The sequence below is a fragment of the Lutjanus erythropterus genome, chromosome 8, assembly GCF_056507025.1.
Source record: "Lutjanus erythropterus isolate fLutEry1 chromosome 8, fLutEry1.hap2, whole genome shotgun sequence".
Classification (NCBI taxonomy): Eukaryota; Metazoa; Chordata; class Actinopteri; order Lutjaniformes; family Lutjanidae; genus Lutjanus; species Lutjanus erythropterus.
The window spans coordinates 38,041,293-38,060,777 of record NC_139324.1 but is presented as its reverse complement, the minus strand read 5'-3'; the positions used below and the strand labels follow the sequence as shown (position 1 = coordinate 38,060,777).

The window sequence follows — 19,485 nt, the reverse complement described above, 5'->3', positions numbered from 1 at the left end:
TGCTCCATCAACATTTTTAATGCAGATGGAGTTTGTGGAATGTCCCCAAACACATTTTAAAGAACAGGAACACTGTGTGTCTGAAACCAGCGGAGAAACATCAAGTTTTTATTCTCATTTATGGATCTTTTTTTTTTTTTTTTGAAGGACATCGTGAGCACCATTTGGGACTCATCAGGAACAGCTGCTGATAAAACTTATCAAGACCTTTCCTCTAGATCAGTGGTTCTCAGACCTCTTAAGCTCGCTAAGTATCACCGTTATGACTGATGTTAACACGCAGCAGTGTAGGCCGACTCTGTTCAGCTACAGACAGTCTGTGCAGGAGGCAGGTTTATTCCTGTGAGATTGCTGACTGTCATATAACTATATTGTAGTAGTGGTGCAGTGGAACATACAGTAGTTGGTCGTGATCCAAAATTTACAAACTGTAACCATGGTGATAGCAGTAATCCAGATAACGCATCAAGTGTAACCAGGAAAGGGGAACATTGATCCACTGTCTTTGGGAATGTGTTGAAATACTTGAGTTCTGGGGGGAAATCAAGGCAGCTGCTGCAGAGATTTTATCTCTAAAGTTACCCCTCGACCCAAAGGTCTTCATTTCAGGAATCCACTCGAGACTCCCAAATTTACAGATATGTAAACAATCCCTCCATGACATGAGTTTATTACAAGCAAGACGTTTGATTGCTTTCTCTTGGAAAAACACCACCCGACCTCGAGTGGGTCAGCGATCGAGAGAAATGTCATGTTGTCTTTCAATGGAAAAAATTACCTTTTGCAGAGAAATATGAGGACAGTTTATGTATTTTGTAACTTTCTTTGGAAAGATGTACTTGTTCTTGTTTTGTTTGTTCTCTGATATCTGTTTGTTTGAGAGCACTTGTGGCAAAAAGGTTTTTTTTTTTTTTGCCTTTTTCAAAAAGGAGTTAATCCTTGTAATGGGAGGTGGAAACACTGAGTTCTGATTTGGACAACATTAAACTGATGAGCTGATCTGTTTGTGCTGTCTGCACTGACTGTTTCAGGAAAGAAAAAGTAAAACTTGCCCAACTCAAAACAAAATCCTGAAGAACTCTCTCCATTTTTCTCTTGTAGGTGACCAAGGTGACTGGTTGTTTCTTCTCCTTCTTCTTCTTCTTCTTCTTCTTCTTCTTCTTCTTCTTCTTTGAGGTTTATTGGCTGGTTCTTGACCTCTACTTCTTCTTCTCTGTTTATAAATCTAGGTTATACTGCCATGACTACTAATTTACTTAGTCTAAGTTATTCACTGTAATTTTTTTTTCCCCTCTTTTGCAACATTTCAAAACTTTGCTTCAAATTTGCTAGACACTTAGATGGAAATTAGCCTAATGTGACTTACACCTCATGGAAATATCATTATATCATCAATTAATGTCCATTCTGCTTAGAAATAATAGAAAAAAAGCTCCTTATGACTGCTTGAAGAATCAGCAGGTTTTTAAGTTTCCTTCAGTACAAAAGTGATCCGGAGATGTTAGTCTGTACATCCATGGGTTCATTGCAAATAGGAACCGTAAATTGTTAATTCAGCATATTTTTAGTGGTGCATTTTGTCAAATTGTAAGCAAATATGTCTCAAAAATCAGACTTTTGATTTAGTGTGCGGGGGAGCACACAGTGTGCCCTTTTCCACCAAATTCTTGAACCAAGCTTTTAGAGTATGACTTTGGTTCTCAAGGAAAACCTGCTATTATTTGGTTCCAAACCAATTTATTTTGGATGGAAATGCTCAAAATTAGTTGACTGAACCTGAACGGGGGGGGGTTCCATTTTGGTGGAAAAGGCCTGTGAGTGTGAGACTTTGAAACCCACTGACACTCAGAATATAACGTGAAAATTAATGAATATATGCAGAATGTAATGTGACAAATTAAAGCTGGGCTTTTCTGATGTCCTCCCACCCTTTACTGGAAAACACTAACATGACATAACAAGAAGAGTTTGATTGGCCCAGACAGTATTAGCATGTTTGTGTGTCCGTGTAGATATGTGCATGAGAGCAAATCACCAAACAAATGCAGCTCTCTCAGTGTGTGTCCATGAATGTGTTCCCAGTGTGTTTGTTTCCGCCTGACCATTTCTCTGTATGCAAATTTGAGCATGTGTATGTGTGTGTGTGTGTGTGTGTGTGTGTGTGTGTGTGTGTGTGTGTGTGTGTGTGTGTGTGTGCGTGTGTCTCCTGACAGTGCTGTGTGTGTGAATGATTCAGAGATGTCAAGTGTGCTCATGAATAATAAACAGGACATGCATTCAGCTGTGAATATTTCATGGTGCGTGAAAGTGAGCAGAAATGCTCGGCGGAGTTTGGCATCGTCCAGTCAGCTCTCAGAAGAAGGGATGGAGGGATGTAAGAAAAGGAGAAAGGAAGGGCTGGTGGAGGAAGAACAAACAGGGCTGAAGTTACAACTGAGGACACTGAGTTCAAGTTCTGCTTCTTTTTAACAACCTGAGAAGTTCATATTTCATAGTTACACAAAATAACTCATGCACGTTTTATCTTATTAAGGAGATCATACACAGTCCAGGTTAAAAAATCAATTGATTACATAAACCACATTTACATAAATGCGTAATATAAACTTGACTCACATAATTGCATTAAGCCTAAGTCTTGTCTTCCTTCTATTGCTCTTCCTTTCATTTAGCTATAAACATTTGAACAATGTCAGACACACTCATTTATCCATAAAAATCTGTCCAGTCTCCTTAGCAGTCCAGTGGAGATGTCAGTTTAAATTTAAGCAGGTTTGGTCTCTGTGAGATGATACGCCTAATCCAGTCTGACAACAATCCCCTAAGTTTCTCTGTTAGCATTTTTATAGAAAAGGTTAGTCTCTCCATTATGTAGATTTCATAAATATTTTTTAACCAGTTCTCTAATGTTGGGGCATTTCATTGTAGCCACTTCCTATGGCCTTTTTCCACACACAGAGCTGGTCTTGCTTGATTTTGTTTGACTCAGCCCATCAGCCGAGCACAGCCAGGGTTTGCATTTCCATTGCATTCCAATGCTGCAGATACCTGAAAGTACAAACAGCGACAGAGGAGAGAGACTATATTTCAAAGCACAGAGATTCAGGTAGAAGCTACAAAAGTATAGAAAGCTGAACATAATGAGACTTTCCCCACTTATCATCAGATTTATACATTCCTTTACTCTTTCCTATTTATTTTTAAGATGTTTGCTGTTTGCCTTTAAAGGGTCCTGAAAGCTTTTGTAAAATCTGGACATTATTTTGTATCCACTCTCTGATTTGTAAATTGACACAAAGATATTCGGTATACCATTATATGCTTTAGACTAGACCATGGGAAAAAGCTGAATCACACAATTCTAGAGACTGTCTCGTGAGTCATGTTTCCAAAAAAATGTGCAGTCATTCTTTCTGATTTTTGTTTCAGTAGCATCACTGCTATACTGCATACAGAAGCAGTAATGGTCAGTCAAAAGTTGATTCAGAAATTGTTTAAAAAAAAAAAAAAGAATCACAATACTTAAGAGATTTTTTTCTTCCCTTCCTAAACTGCGTGCTAACATCTCACAATGACAATGTTATCATTATAGCTGTTTTTGCAGTTAGTTGTAGCCTGGGAACCAGATGAGTCTGCTTGCTCATGTTGTATTTGCTGTTGCAGATACATCTGGCCACCCTCTTGTTCAAACAGATTTCCATCTGACCCAGGTCTGGTCCGGCTAATCACAACCATGGCGGGTTTAATACACATCAGCCAAGATGGCTGAGAGAGGCTGTGGAGAAAACAGAATATTTTCACATCTAACTCTGTGAATTAAGGGTTTGTTTTAACCAAACCAGAGCTGGTGGTGGTTGGAGCAGGGAGAAGACGAACCAAGATGGTTTTAGTGAGTTTTAGTTTCTGTCAAGTTTGAATAAAGTGCGTTTTACTTCTAGCAATCCTTTCTGTAATGTTGTCAGATACTTAAAACAACAATGTGAGCCTGTCAGTGGCAAAACAAACACTTATAGTGGGTGGGATACAAGTAGTTTTTGCTCCTAAGGATCTTAGAAGGACTTAGGCAATCTACTGGACCAATTCCAAAAATCTTTGTACCCCTTAGTCATTTAAACCCTAAAATAAATAAGTATGTATGTTCACAGACAAATCAGTAGTACACTGTTAGGTTTCATCTTTCTACTGAAAAACATTCAAATATTCAAAAATTTAAAAAGTACTCCACATTTTTGGTGTGGTGAGTTTTGACTCATTTCCAAAGTATTGGCCACTGCTCTGAGAACAGGATGTTGAAAGAGCAGAGAAGAAGAAGAAGAAGAAGGAGAAGTCGATGTGATGTGATGTGAAAACGGTTGAGACGTGAGGAAAAGCAGCAGTGTGGCCCGTCGACAGTGTGAGATGCTGCAGAGAGAAAGAGAGAACAGATAACAGATGAGGAAGTCTTTAAGTTTGTGACGGTACATTACATGCCCAAACACAAACACACACACACACACACACACACACACACACACACACACACACACACACACACACACACACACTCATTCACCACATGCAAAGTTGAGCAAAAAAGCATCAAAACAGGGCGATATGAACAAGAAAGCAGTTGAACGAAGAGAGACAGTTACTGCAGACAGTACATAGCTCGAGGTGTTTGTGTCTGTTTAGATTTCCAGTAACTGTCGGCTGTGGCCCATTAAACATATGACTCTACCTGGATAAAGTGTGTGTGTGTGTGTGTGTGTGTGTGTGTGTGTGTGTGTGTGTGTGTGTGTGTGTGTGGCTGAGGGAGGTAGCAGCTCTGCAAGCATCTTGTCGTACTTTACATAAGCCCTGAATCAACCTGATTTCTCTGTTTCCCTGCCAGGCTCGAGCTCATGCAGGAGGACTGAGACACTGTAGCAGAAAACTCAGTGACAACTTTTCACATCTGATCAATCAAAGATTTAAGATCAGATAGGTCATGATTTAAGATATATATGTCATGATTGAGGTTCAGATGAGTCATTATTTAAAATCAAATAACTCACGATTAATATAACATAAGATCAGTCATAATCTAAGATCACACAAGTCATGATTTAACATCAGATAAATCATGATTTAAGATCAGATAAGTCATGATTAATTTATGATCACTTTAGTCATCATTTAAGATCAGATTTCGATAATAAGTAATGCTTGATTTAAGATCAGATGAGATCAGTTGTGATTTGAGATCATGATAAGTCCTGATTTAAGATCTGTGATTTAAAGGTAGAGGTTTTGTCAGTTGCTGTTTGTAAACACACCAGAAAGATAGTTGATTATTGATTTTCTTTCCTGATGTCAGATTCACAGCAAACAGACACACAGATTCTTAATTGGTATGTATTTGTGACTTTCACAAATGTTCTCGTACTTGGAATTTTCTCTGAAGTAAGAACGAATTTCACTAACAGAAGAATTGGCCACGAGGAAGAGACTCCTCTCTTTGACTTGTTCCTGTTAGAGGAATCATGACTCATGAGAATATTATTAATTTTGCATGTGTTTGTCATAAACTAAAGTATTGGACTCAATAAAATTCTGTCCTGACGGTGGAGCGTGAGATGTTTTAAAAATGCATCCTGAGAGGCCAATCCATCCAACAGCTGCTGAGACACTTCAGTGTGGACCAAAGCGATGGATGGGCTGACAACATCCTCTCCAGAGATGCTAAGCTAACGTGGCTAAACACTTTGATTTATATGATGACTCTTAAAATAAACTCCGGAGTTGTGTGCGATGCTGCAGTGTGAAGCAGTGAGGCAGCCTCTTCAGCTTGTCATAAGCCTTTGCTTCATCCACAATCCCCCTCCGTATCATCGGGACCTAATTCTGCCTGCAGGATGTGTGTGTGTGTGTGTGTGTGTGTGCGTGCGTGCATGCGCGCGTGTGTGTATGCGCGCTTGTGTTCTTCTGTCTCTGTGAGGACTATGTGAGACTCTGCGAGACCTTGACAGCGAGGACATTTTATCTGCTCTTTGCTTCTTCAGGCGGCTGTTAAGGTCGGAATCAGGTCTCAGGTTTTTGACCTGCACGATGTCAGTGAGGGTGTGTTTAAATGTGTGTGTGTGTGTGTGTGTGTCTGTGTGTGTGTGTGTGTGTGTGTGTGTGTGTGTGTGTGTGTGTGTGTGTGTGCCAGGCCTGTGCGTCTCTGTGCTCTGGTGTGTAAGAATCATGATGTATTAAAAAGCCACGTGACCGCTTCTATCTAAATCTTTAGTGCAGTATTTGATTGGCTGCCTGCTCACTGTTGACGCTGTGCCAGAGATCCAAACAGAGCCAATCTGTTCTGCACCCTGCAGCTACTGCAAACATGTTTACCAACCGCAACTTTTGTCCAATCGACACATTTATAATTAAGATTCATCGTCTCGCTGAGGAAAATGTACATTTTGTGGTTGGACTGTAAGCGTCTGTGAACTACATGATGCGATGTGTAGTCATTAATGAGAAGTCACTGATATGATTGTGTCTCAATTAAAGCAGGATGTGTTGTGGAGCTCAGCTGGTTTCCTGGTGTCACATGTGAATAATGGTGATTGCTGCAGAGCAGAGTGGGCTGACAGAGAGAGCGTGACGTGTCCGGCATACCAAACGCTGCACTCATACTATCCTACATCAAAGACTGTGGGAAACATTCAAGCCTCTGCTGACAAATACAGGTTCTAGATAGTAGAACATATCTACTGCTAGATGGCAGAATGTAAAATGACAGTGCAGTTTTCATGCTGTCAATGCTGTGTGCCAGTTTTTTGAATTATTTGTTGAAATAGTGTCTAATTTATAAGATAACATAATTTATATAATACCTTCTGTGTTTTCTTCTTTCTTGTGGGAACACTGGCTTTATGTCCATTTGGGTAATATAATTATTCTGCCATTTAGAAAATGAGTTTTCAATCTCAGAAGACCATCCTGGTTAATCTTGTCATCCATTTTCTTTACTTGTTTATCCTGTTGTGGGTCACAAGGGGGTGGAACCTTTCCCAGCATGCACTGGGCAAGAGGCGTGTTTCCCTCATGGTTTTTCAAAGATGGATGGGTATTTATTTTATGGAAAATTAGATGCACTGTGAGCGGTGGTGATATACAGAAGCTAAGAAAGTGCCGTTATCTCCATGTCATGACTAAATTAGAATAGAGAACCAAATCTTTCCAAACAATAATATCATGACATCCAGCCATCAATCATTCTTCAGTTTCTAGCGGGACAGAGCTAAGATTCATCAGTTAGCTAGCTAGTAACAGCACGGCGTCTTCTCCGTGTCAGTTATTACACACTCACTTCAAATCAAATTCTGTTAAAAATTCTGTTACAGTTTTACATCATTTGATGCTAGCACTTCACATGGCGCATCTTAAGCAGCCACTAGCTCTTGTGCTCGGTTCACTGTCGTCAGAGATGGGAAGTAAAAAAGTCATAACAAGACGAAAAGACAAGTTTCTCTCTTTTACCAAATTAAGACAAGCTTGTCCATAAAACTCACTGCTAATTCAACAGAAACAAAACAAAACTCACCAAAAAAGTCTTTGGTAGCCTCTCCGCTGCTCAACAGTCACCAGCTCTGGTTTGGTTGAAAATAAATCCTTAATCCACCACGTTAGATGTGAAAATTTTGTGGCTCCCCGCCGTCTTGCTGATGCCCGACCTCATTCTTGCTTCTTACTGCTTGACACCTGTCCTATCGCTGCCTACCGTCCTCATTGGACAGTCTTTCCTGTTGTCACACTGGTCCCTGCTGGTGCCGGTTTGGACATGTTCACTGAGAAGCTGCACAGTTTCCCACAGTGTAAACATTAACACTCCAGCGGTGCGCTGAGCTGCAGGTCCGACCAGACTCCAGTCATATTAGGGCCTGTAGCTACGCAGCTAACTGAGCTAACGGCAGCTAGGAGGCTAGCTACAGCCAAAGAGAGTACAGTGAGCAGAGGTTAGTGGTTAGACTGGTGATACGCTGCTCTGCGTTTGTTTGGAGTTACTCTCTGCAGGAGGCCATATTATATTTTTATGCTGCTCCTTCAGCCTCCCAGGTTTAAATTTAAAATTTTTTTTTGTGGGGGGGAAACATTCTGATGCTAAAACATACGTTCTTAGACCAAAGTTTGAGCACTCAGATTTGATTAAATAATTAGAAAGATATAAAAACATTCAAAACCTAAAAAAAGATAGACTCGCCCTTTGAAAAAAATAACTGCAAGCAAGATGTTTAAGATATTTCTGGACCGACAGAACTGAAAAAAAAAAAAAAGTTTTGTGTGTAAATCTGGATCAAAAGATCAACTGATTTATTCTCGACCAGTGCTGAGGCCACAGCATCAAATCAATATTTAGAGCAGTCACAGTGGGGGCAAAGACTGAACCCCTGCACAATATCTGTTGCAGTAATTATTGATATGGACAGTTGAGGCAACTGAATTGTGGCCTGTCAGACAGAAATGAGGGATTTGTTCAGCCTGAACCGCCTGTCAGTTTCCTCCTCTGATGTTTTCCATGTGGCTTCGACAGCTCGGCACAGCACAGGGGTGGAGAACTGGTAATGAGCGAGATGCCAACCCACTAACAGCACGCATACTGCGACCAAGTGTGTGTGTGTGTGTGTGTGTGTGTGTGTGTGTGTGTGTGTGTGTGTGTGTGTGTGTGTGTGTGTGTGTGTGTGTCTGTGTGTGTGTGTGTGAGGAGTTCAGAGCACAGTTTTGTGTGTTTTCAAAGATTAGAAACTGCTGCAGCAAAGTTATGTCAGTGAATCACAGGCTCTGTGTGTGTGTGTGTGTGTGTGTGTGTGTGTGTGTGTGTGTGTGTGTGTGTGTGTGTGTGTGTGTTTTAAGCAGCTTTTCCCTGTTGGAAACTGAGCTTGGATCGTAACTTTGCTTCTTAATTAGCTCAAGATTTCTCAGGTTTTGCGTCATCTCGATGATTCATTTGAGCTCTTGGGGATTTCTTCCTGATTCTGCCGTCATCTTCTCTCTTATTTTTTCCCTCCGCAGGTGGACTGTGATCGTCTGCTTGTGACTGGATGAACCCGTCTGTTCACCCGTCCGTCCATCCATCCCTCCACCCCTCAGCGAGCCAGAGGAAGGATCTGATGAGCGAAGAGACGACCTGCGATGGCCAGCGGTACGACACGATAAACCCACATTCCAGAGAAGACAAACACATTCCTGAAAAGATCTCTGATGTGTCTCTGTGTGTGTGTGTGTGTGTGTGTGTGTGTGTGTGTGTGTGTGTGTGTGTGTGTGTGTGTGTGTGTGTGTGTGTGTGGTGCAGCAGCTGATGGTGTAGGCAGTCTGGGTGCTGAGCAGAACCACCTGAGCGTCCCCGTCACTGATCATGGAGCCTGGGCCACGGCCATGAACAACCTGGGCATCATGCCTGTGGGCATCAGCGGGCAGCAGCTGGTTTCAGGTACGGTCAGAAGTCAAAGCTGAGATCTCAACATAAGTACTTTTACTCAAGCACTGTACTTAAGTACAAATTTGAGGTACTTCATGCTACTTCCTACTCACACTCCACTACATCTAAGAGGGAAATATCACTTTTTACTTCACTACATTTATTCAACAGCTTCAATTACTTCAAATTAAGATTTTTACACACAAAACATATGAACAGTTTCTAAAATATGATATTTTGTTATAAAATAAACTACTCAACAGATACTACAAGTGCAGCCATTAGTCCATTAATCAGTTAGCTGGTTGACAGAAAATTGACTGGCGTCTATTTTGATACTGGTTGGTTTTTATGTAAAAATATTTAATGGTTCCAGCTTTTCAAATGTGAAGGTTTGGAAGGGTTATTTTAAAAATGTAATCCAATACAGTTACTAATTACCTGCCAAAATTTTAATAAGTAACCTAATCAAAGTATCACAATATTAAAGTAATGTCATTTGATTACTTTCTTTTACCTTTTGATTACTTCAATAGCATATATGGTGAGTTTAGCCTAATAGAATTTATGTTGGTTGCTCAGTTTCTTAAATGTTTGTCCACATGTTCCTTTATTTGTTTTGTGCAAATGCATGTTAAGATTAATAGCAATTATTATGCACATTTAAATGTACTTTCTTAAGCCATAAACTTGTTCCTGTGGCTTGTGTTTTTACCCACACACCATCCTGGTGACCAGCATCACCACCTACAGTCTCAGATTATTTTTCAGTTGTAGTATTGACAGGTTAGCTTACTGAATTTCTGTGTATCTAACATTAGCAGTTATGACGTTGAGTTTTTGGATGATGACAATATTTTCACAGCTGAAGGCAGAACTGTCACTGTACTGTGATGTTGTTCTTTTTCTGATTTAAAGACAAAAAACTGTTAAACTTCCACCCAGCTGAGCATTTTTTCCACTAGAAGCAATGAACTGAGTGTAAGATCAGCTGATTTCACTGATACCAGAATGATGTTGCGAGACTTTAAACTGTTGTAATGTTTACGCTCTGTGCGTGGCAGTGTATCATTCTTCATTTAAAAATTGTAATCTAATTACACAGTTTAATTGTAGTTTGAGGTGTCCTGTCAACAGTTTTACAGGTGGCCTGTGGGGAAAATGCTTTTTGGGCCGCAGGAAGACATTTTGCTCCAGTGCCCTGTTAGTTAGTTGGCTAATTTACTTTTCAGTCAACATTAAATGACGTAACAATACAGAACAAAGTGTATAACTAACATTTGCTTTCTACTAGCTAAGAGTGATGCAAGAAAGTGGCTGCCAACTAGCTAAACTAGGAGGATGCTCACTTTTGCACAAAGGGAGCGCGAACAACAGGATGCTAACTGCAGTTTACTTGACAACTACCAGTGTCATTAATACCAAGGATTTTCTCAGAATTCCACATAGTAACTTTATGTTTTAGACACATTAAAAATGCAGTTCGATGAAAAGTAAACAGATGATCAAAGATCACCAGAATCGATCCATCAGTTGCCAAGACATTTCAGTCTTTATTTTGAAAAATGAAGTGGATGTTTGCTTTTAAACTAATGGAGGAGGATGTCTTAGTGAGATAATGCAAAGGTTTTTCAAGAGAACAGAAAAGTGGAGCTCTTTGTTCCCCCACTAAGATGATTTTCCTCCATCTCCCTCCTGAGACTCCGCAGTGATGTCCAGAGTGTCTTCAGAAGCTGAAGGAGGTTTTAGAGTGGAGCTTGAAATTGAGTCAGAGAGCGTTTCTCTGCACTCACCTTCAGGGAGGAGGCGCAGCATCATACATCACTCGTCTCTGTTTCTTCTGCTGAATTTAGAGTTGATGCCAATTTCATTTCAGCTTTGACAGAAACATCAGTCACAGCTGGTTTTATGGGCTTTCTTTAAACTAGTTGTCAGACTTTTAATAAACTGGGTGCCACATATATCTGAGCTGCCTGGACACCCAAGAAGAAGTATTTTAAAGAGGAGCCGTCATCTTGTGAAGATTTGAAAGTGTGCAATGAGTTCATTTTGGGGATAAATCATTTGAATGATTTTTCAGTCAGGAAACAGCCAACTTGAAGTCAATGTACTGTGTTTGTGAGTGAAATAATATGTGGATTTAGTTGCAAGAGGGATTTAAAGGTCCAGTTTGTCAGATTTAGGAGGATTTATTGGTAGAAATGGTTTATAATATTCTTAATCATGTTTTAAGTGTATAATCACCTAGAAATAAAAATCTTTGTGTGAGCGTCTCCTTCTCCAAGGACGAAGACGTGCTGTTTGGATCGTGTCCTCAGTCTAGTCAACATATTTAAGAGTTTGCAGCTTTAGATGCTGTTGATTGCTCTGAAACGGTCATGTTCCTGTCAGAATCCTGCACAATTTAAGTCAACCAGTGGAATATCAATTCTGACAACTGTACATGCAACAACCGGACATTTTGGTGATTTTGGTGCTGGTAAACTGTCTAATTCAATGTTTGCAGCTTATTAATTTGTCTGGATCATCACTTTCCAGCTGAAAGTGAACAAGAAACAGTAAAATAAAGCAGATACTAAGCAGCAATGAGAGCTGAACACACAGACAATTTATTTTAAAAATAAAGCCTTTCTATCTGATCTCCTGCACACATGACTTAAGCCTCATATCACACACTAGAGGAACGCCTGCAAGCGGGTCGTGATGGAGACGTTCCATTTAAAGCGAGAGAGCGCAGCTCGGCACGCCACAAGAGGTAATGGGAATGCGAATCAGCGTGACATGTTTTGACTCTGTGTGGCCAAAAGTGCCAATGGAAAAGCCCCATAAATGGTGTGAAATTGACACGCAAAAAGATCCTGATGGCTTTCATTTTGTCTGTCATCATACTGGTTGTCAGATAGGTCTATATGTTGGTGTTGGCATGTTTCCAGATTCATATAAACATTTTGGACTTCTGCTATCTTCACACAAAAGTCCAATTTCACACTGAGCTGGTAAAAGCAGCTCCCCCCGAGGTAAAAAACTCAAATTCCAGTTCACACTGACCAGCACAGGTAATGTTAAAATCTCCTCACCTCCCCGGGCTGTAAACTAGGCTGACTGACTGACTGACTGACTGACTGACTGACGGACTGACGGACTGACGGACGGACGGACGGACGGAGAGGGAGAGGTGAGGATGAGGACAACTGGAGACGAAGCTGTGGCCTGATACCACATCAGTCTGTGCTGACGTAAATGTGACTGTTATCTGTGTGTGTGTGTGTGTGTGTGTGTGTGTGTGTGTGTGTGTGTGTGTGTGTGTGTGTGTGTGTGTGTGTGTGTGTGGGAGAAAAGGCAGTGAGATTATCGGCTTCTGTTTTCTGAATGTGTGTGTGCGCCTCTTACCATCATGGCAGCAGCCAGAGCGACAGGCAAACTTAAGACTCACCAGCGTTCATGCATATTTATGGATGTGTAATAAGCAGATAGTAAAGACTTCAGTCATTCACACTCACACTTCAGGCTCTTTAGTTTCAAACAGACACTTTGAGGTTTTGACCTAATGGATTCTTTCCTGGAAACACTCAAAGCTTTTTATGCAGTCAGATCTGTGAGTGTTTGGCTGATGATGGCTCTAAATGATGAAAACCAAGAGTCGCTGTCTTTAAATGGTCTAAAAGCTTCTAAATCAGCTGTTAGACAATCGGATAGACATTTGAAAAACACTGAAGACTGAGAATATTACTACAGACATTTGCAGCGACATAGTAGTAACTAGGGATGTGCGCGATTAGTTGACTACCCCATTAAATTTTGCCACCCTCGCTAGTCAGCACCAGGATTACTAGTCGGTTAAACTATTGATCAATATTTTATTCATGCACAATACCAGTTAACTGTTATCTCTAAGATGTTAGCCACTAGTCGGGGCTGCAGCCCCATCAGACGGCAGCCCCTCTTGCCCACCGCGTATGCCCCGATGGCCCATGCAACCCCAGACAGCTCATAAAACCAGTGCATTTTGGCAGTGTTTTAATCTAGAAAATGGAAATAATGTTTTAATGTAGACTGTGACCGAATAAACCAGTATATAATCACTCGATTAGAGCAATACGTGACCATATTCAGCACAGACATGGACATTAACCTGCAAGCAGAGCAGCTGCTGCTGCTAGCACTGCTAACATTAGCCACTGGCACCTAACATCAGCTCCGGGTCGTTGACCCGCCGACACCGTGATCCTCTTCAGTCTGAAAAGGTGAAGCATTTAGCGAGTTGCCATGTTCTGTAGGTTAATGTGTATAGCACAGAAGTGGCACACATTTCAATGGCATTTAAAATACGATTTAGCGATTGTAGACTGTGATTAATGGCTTCAAATGGCTCTTAATACACAGTATTTTTTGGACAGTGTTTAACATTATCAGTTTGTAAATTGTGCTCAATTTTAACTGCTTTCTTAGTGTGTTCTTACTGTTAGACTAGTTGACCAGCCTGAATTAAAGTTTGTGTTTGATCGACAGGGAAATTAGTGTCCAGGAACGTCTCTGGTGGTAATGTAGTTATCAGTATTCCTATGTGTATATTGTGATTCAGTTTACCAGGTTTGATTAGAAAATGTAAAACCTAATATTTGACTAAGGTGAACCATAAACTTGTACTGTACCCAAGGGTGTAGGCTTTGTTTCAACACTGGGCATGACACATATGAAGTGCGGTGTCCAGGAATCTTCCCCCGAGGATATTTTGTGCATCAAACACTTCATTTCCTGCTGGGAAAGAGGGGAAATCACTGGGCTTACTTCAGGCACACTTGCACAGAGCCAAGGGCATCGTTTAAAAAGACTTTTATTGGTTAGGGCATATGCAAGTGTTCCTGAAGTAAATCTAGTGGCTTCTCCTTTTTCCTAGTTTGACTTAAAGAGCACCTTGCATTCACCCCGAGTTTACTAATCCACAACTGTGAGCATCCAGTTTATTTTTTCTTGCTGCTGCTGTGAACTGAATTTCCTGCAATCTGACAGTTTTTTTATGCTGCAGTAGTAAGGTTCAGTTCCATTCTGGTCAAACAGAGGCAGGGTTCTGCTATTGTATGTGCTGACTCACTGGACAGGCTATGCTACACTAAATGGAATGGGACCTTAATTACATGCATTTATCCTACTATATCTTATCAATATGTCTGTTGAGGAAAAACTCTAAGAATGATGGAAATGTCTTTATTTATGTAAAGGAAAACACAAAATCCAGACTCCATGTGATGTAATCCAGTGAGGCTCTCAGGCATTTGCTTTCAGATGTTAATTATGGAACACTTATTTTTAGGACTGCATCCAGAAGTGTTTTTAAAAAGTCTTTATCAATAACATTAAACACATTACTTTTTTTCTGGAGCTGGTGATGAAAGTAACTGATGAGTGACACACAGTAGTGTCTGCCATTTTTTCCCCACCATGCTAGTGTAGCCAGCGTTTAGCTGAGTTGTACCAAGACCGAACCTGGCCTCCGAGACCAACAGTGACCAGTTTGACAACTGGGAGTACAGCTCCAAGGTGGTCTTCTTTCTGGGTTTGGCTCCTGACATCCTGGGGCTGAGACAGTTTATAGGGCAGCTAGCTCTGCAGCTAACTGAGCTACAGACAGACAAAGGTTAGCTTAACTGTGTAAGCTAAATCATCTTGGTACTGTACTCTGTTATCCAGCTGGCCTTATAACATTTAATGACACCTTTATGACAAGTCCAAAATGTACCGCTTTACCTGAGGGCAAGAAAAACATTCAAGACACACTTATAATGGTCTCATGACACCTTGTGTCAAAACCAACTAGATACATGACAGTATAATGTTATGTCAAAGCATCCCAAACAGTGTCAACTTTGCATCAAAGATGACATAACTGACCTGAATAACACTTAACAGTCATAAAGACTCCTTCATGTTAATGAGAGGTTATGACAGTGTAATAAGAGTCTTATGCACACCCTTTCAAATAAAGTGTCACCATTTATACCCCTGTAGATCAACTCGTAACATCTGTCAGGCTACTGAACACCGTGGTATGTTGTACGAATTTATGAGTGATCTCTGTGAAAATGAAAATGTTCCACGCTGTCAACAAACCACATGGCTGCCATCTTTTGACAGCTGCCGTGTGGCTAATGCTAAATTAGCTTGTCTGCTGCTAACTTAGCTTAAAGTGGGAACAGAGAAGTTAAGTTGCCCTCTAGTGTTTCCAAGTTGTATTATGGTTGGCGTCGCTGTTGCAAAGACAACACCGGATCATTTTTCATTTCTTCAGAGCCCAGCTCTGTCAGTGTGCTTTGCACAATCATAACACAGTAATTTTGTGACATTATTGTTGTAATTTTACAACACAAATGAGATACTATGACCACTACTACTACTACTTATACTTTTACATAAGAGCAGGACTTTTACATGTGATGTAGTATTTTTACATTGTTGTGTTGGTAGTTTTACTCAGAGTTAAAGGTCTGAGTACTTCCTCCACCACTGCTATTTGGGATGAGATTTTCCCATGCAGACAATTCAAACTGTGACACTTTGCTAAAGTAAAGGGCAGGGCTGGAAAACCACTCAACACAACAGAAACTGAAGCATCTGGATGCAATAAATACCTCCGTTTTGTTCTCATTTTCTTGATATCTAAACCATATAACCCAGCGCGGCCCTGTGCAGTCCAATGTAAACGAGAAGTCCCAGAGTTACCTGAAATCCTAGAGCTTTATCTGTCTCTCGGCAGTGAGCGCGGTGCTGTGTGTAACTTTAAGAAAAAAAAAACAAAGTACACTAAGCTCTGCATGTAACCACTCAATTTCATTTTCTGTTTCAGGATGGAATCTATTTATGAAATTGTTTTTTGAGACGTGGGGATTTGTCTGAGCGTCGTGGTTGTGTGTTTTCCTACTATATAAAGGCCTGAGGGTTTGTCATTGCTGCATTGTGGGGGTTTATTAAATGAGCATGCGGGGAGATTTGTTGAGTAGGAGTTTTTTTGTGTTAAGCCCACAATAATTGAATGCATGGATTTAACTGAAGCTGAAATGAGGAGAGAAGAGCTGTTGTAAGGAGGGACAGACAGTAACTTAGCAACCTAATTCCTCTGGACCGGAGCAGGAATATTAAAATGATGACATGATATTATTACAATGATGATGTGATGCTGATTAGACTCCACCTCTGGCAGCTGCTGCAGCTCCCCTCCCTCTTTAAACCACATGTGGGAACATTTAGACAATGAAAACCTGAAAAAAAAGACGGGGGAGAAAATGAAACTAATATGTGCGCCTTAAAGGGTCAGTTCACACAAAATCACAAAAACACGTGTTTCCACTTACATCGAGGAGAGTTTCACACAAAGTGCCAAAGAAAACTGTTAAGCTAAAACAGATTGACTCTATTTATTTAGGGTTAAATATGAGGCAAGGTCAGGGTTGGGTTCAGGTTAAAATGATAGTTCATATATTTTGAAGTGATCTATAGAATTAGCGTATTACAGCGTATTACCTACAGTAGATGACCAGACTTTTCAGATGGGAAACTGAAGCTGCTCTCTTCAAAGCCACCTTGACAGATGACAGAATGACAGAATCATGACAGTTGCATTTATCTCTATTTTAACCAGGAAAAAAATGTGTGACTGTGCGGTTCAGGAGCCAGATTAGATTAAACTGAACCTGAACCTTTCCACAATAAATCCACGAACACTGAATGTTTTTTTTTTGTGATTATTTATCCTTTTCTTTCTATTTAAAACTGTTGATTTTGTTGTTAGCGTGGCTACAACCACTGGCAATCCCATAACACCTGTGTTGAGTCTGTTGACCAATCAAAGGCTGTCTTCCTGACTTTTCAACCAGTCAGAGCGTGTGTGGGCATGTGTGTGGCAAGTCTGATCTCAGACTCATTGTGCAATGCAATAACATGAGTTTTACCCCCTTCCTCTTTATATATATTCATACTTTTACAGCAGCACCCCGAAATAATGAATAGAACAGCATAAACGTAATTAAAAAATGCGTAGATTTTGTGTAGTATTGTAAACTTCTGTAAGATTCAAGATATATTTTTATTTATATTTATTTCATTTCGCTATTTGTTTATTTTTTATTAGTTTTATTTGTCATGACTTTTACTTTTTAGATTTTTATTTCATTACATTGACTAAGCCACTGCAAATATTCTCTGACTTGGTCATCTTTAAAGGGTTAAAGTAGTTATGAGAAATGTAAAATAAATGTTATGTCAGTGTGTATGTGTGGCTCACTTGTGTTACCCCAGTCAAAAAAGTCTGGACACAAGGGTCGGGTGAGATGTTAAACTTTTCCAGCCGGCCATCATCAGTCCATCAACCGACAACTGGTGATATATTCATCCCCTCCTCCCGTCCTCTTGAGTCTTCACTGGGAGATGTGTGTAAACATCAAGTACACGAAATAGACTCACAAATTCTTAAAAAAATTAAGCATCCTCACGCCTGTTTTCCTTTTTAAACCGAGAAATACAACCGTGCACCTTCTGAATTCAAGCTTCTCTCTTTTACTGAAGACGAGCTTAATTGGCTCTTTAACTCTTTGTGAAACACTTCATTCAGACTCAACAGAAAAACATGTGAAACTCACTAAAAATGTCTTTGTTAGTTTCTCCACTCTTCCAACAGTCATCAACTCTGGCCTGGTTGAATTAAATCCTTAATTCAGCACATGAAAAAGAATGCAAAGAGTCTAACTCTGCAGGCTGTTTTCCACTCACTGCTCACCCAGCTCAGAGCGGTCATGGTCTGACTGAGTGTGTATCGTACCGTGTATTGTGCGGAACAGTGGCTGTCACTCTGCAGACCATTACGTTGTCAAAATAAAATGATAAATATCACCCCAAACATCAGCCCTAAAACTAACCGGCGATGGATTCAGCTCATCGTCAACAGGTGATATATTCATCCAAGAGAGAGAGATGTTTGGCTGACAGCAAGGTGAAGCAGTGAAAATATTCTAATAAAGCATACACTGTTTCTCCAACCTGTGGGCGTGTCGACCGCCATCTACTGTAGGCAAAACACTGACTGTGGATTAGTACCTCATGCAACCTCACTTCAAAAACCCAAACTATTCCTTTAAGATTAGCATCAGTTTTAACTGATGTTCAGTGTGTCCGGGTGTGTCTTGACTGATGAGATTTCACCTTGAGGATAATTACAGCCAGATGTTTCCCAGCAGCTCTGTTCTCTCGTGGTTCTGCTGGAAAAACACTCATAAAATATCGCTATTAAATCATTATTTAAATCACTATTAAATACTCCTTCTCTTCTCTTTCTCTGAGCCTCTCTCTCCTTGGCTCTGGTTTTCATTTTTCTCCTCCTTGCATGTATTTTTTTTTTCTTCTTCTCTATATTTCCTCCTCTGTCTTCCCCTGTTTCTCGTTTTGGCGGACGCAGCACAGCTCGCAGCCAGAGAAATGAACCTGGCTCGAGCCACTTTGGCTCCAGGAGAAAAAGCTGCGAGCAAAAGCAGCCTTATGTGATTATGATGAATGTGTGGCACCGAGATGTGTAATTTACCTGTCGGGGTTATCGCACAGAACGCTTTAATGAGTTTTCCTAAGACCTGAAGAATCTCTGAATGCACCGCAGATATACATGCTCACATTTGCGGAAGATTATCTCTGTAGCGTTTTTCGTTTTCCGCTTTATAAGCCTGAAGATCTCTAATAAAGAATGTGTCTGTGTGTAGGAAGTGTTTTACAGCTCTTTAGCTTACAGAGCACTGTGTGCACTAATGTTGGCAGAAAATAAGATTATGTTAGGAATTATTGGGATTGTGCTGCCCAATGAATGCCTGCTTACAAACAATTTATCTTCAAAAAATGCATATTAAAGGTCCAGTATACTCCACCAGAGGAGCTTTTTTGACAGTCAGGTGGCATCTAAAACTTTCTCCACACAAATCTTTCCAGCGACAGATGAGGACCTGCACCACACAAGTCAACACGAGCTCATAGGATGGTGTATGAATAACATGCCACTTAAGGACATTGTGTGGGTTTATGCGTTTTAGGCT

The 19,485-nt window shown here is 40.5% G+C and overlaps 1 protein-coding gene across 4 annotated transcripts in view; it reads left to right on the top strand.

Moving 5' to 3' along the window:
* Positions 1-19,485, top strand: part of enox1 (ecto-NOX disulfide-thiol exchanger 1) — a 113,486-nt gene that overhangs the window by 32,920 nt on the left and 61,081 nt on the right. For 2 of the 4 annotated variants that reach the window (XM_084725471.1, XM_084725468.1), the window contains exons 2-3: positions 9,016-9,145; positions 9,296-9,433. In XM_084725471.1, coding sequence (XP_084581597.1) covers positions 9,136-9,145; positions 9,296-9,433 — 148 coding nt within the window. In that variant the 5' untranslated portion in view covers positions 9,016-9,135. Of the gene's footprint in view, positions 1-1,140; positions 1,189-9,015; positions 9,146-9,295; positions 9,434-19,485 lie in introns of those variants that run through there. The other 2 variants (XM_084725469.1, XM_084725470.1) reach the window with 2 other exon arrangements.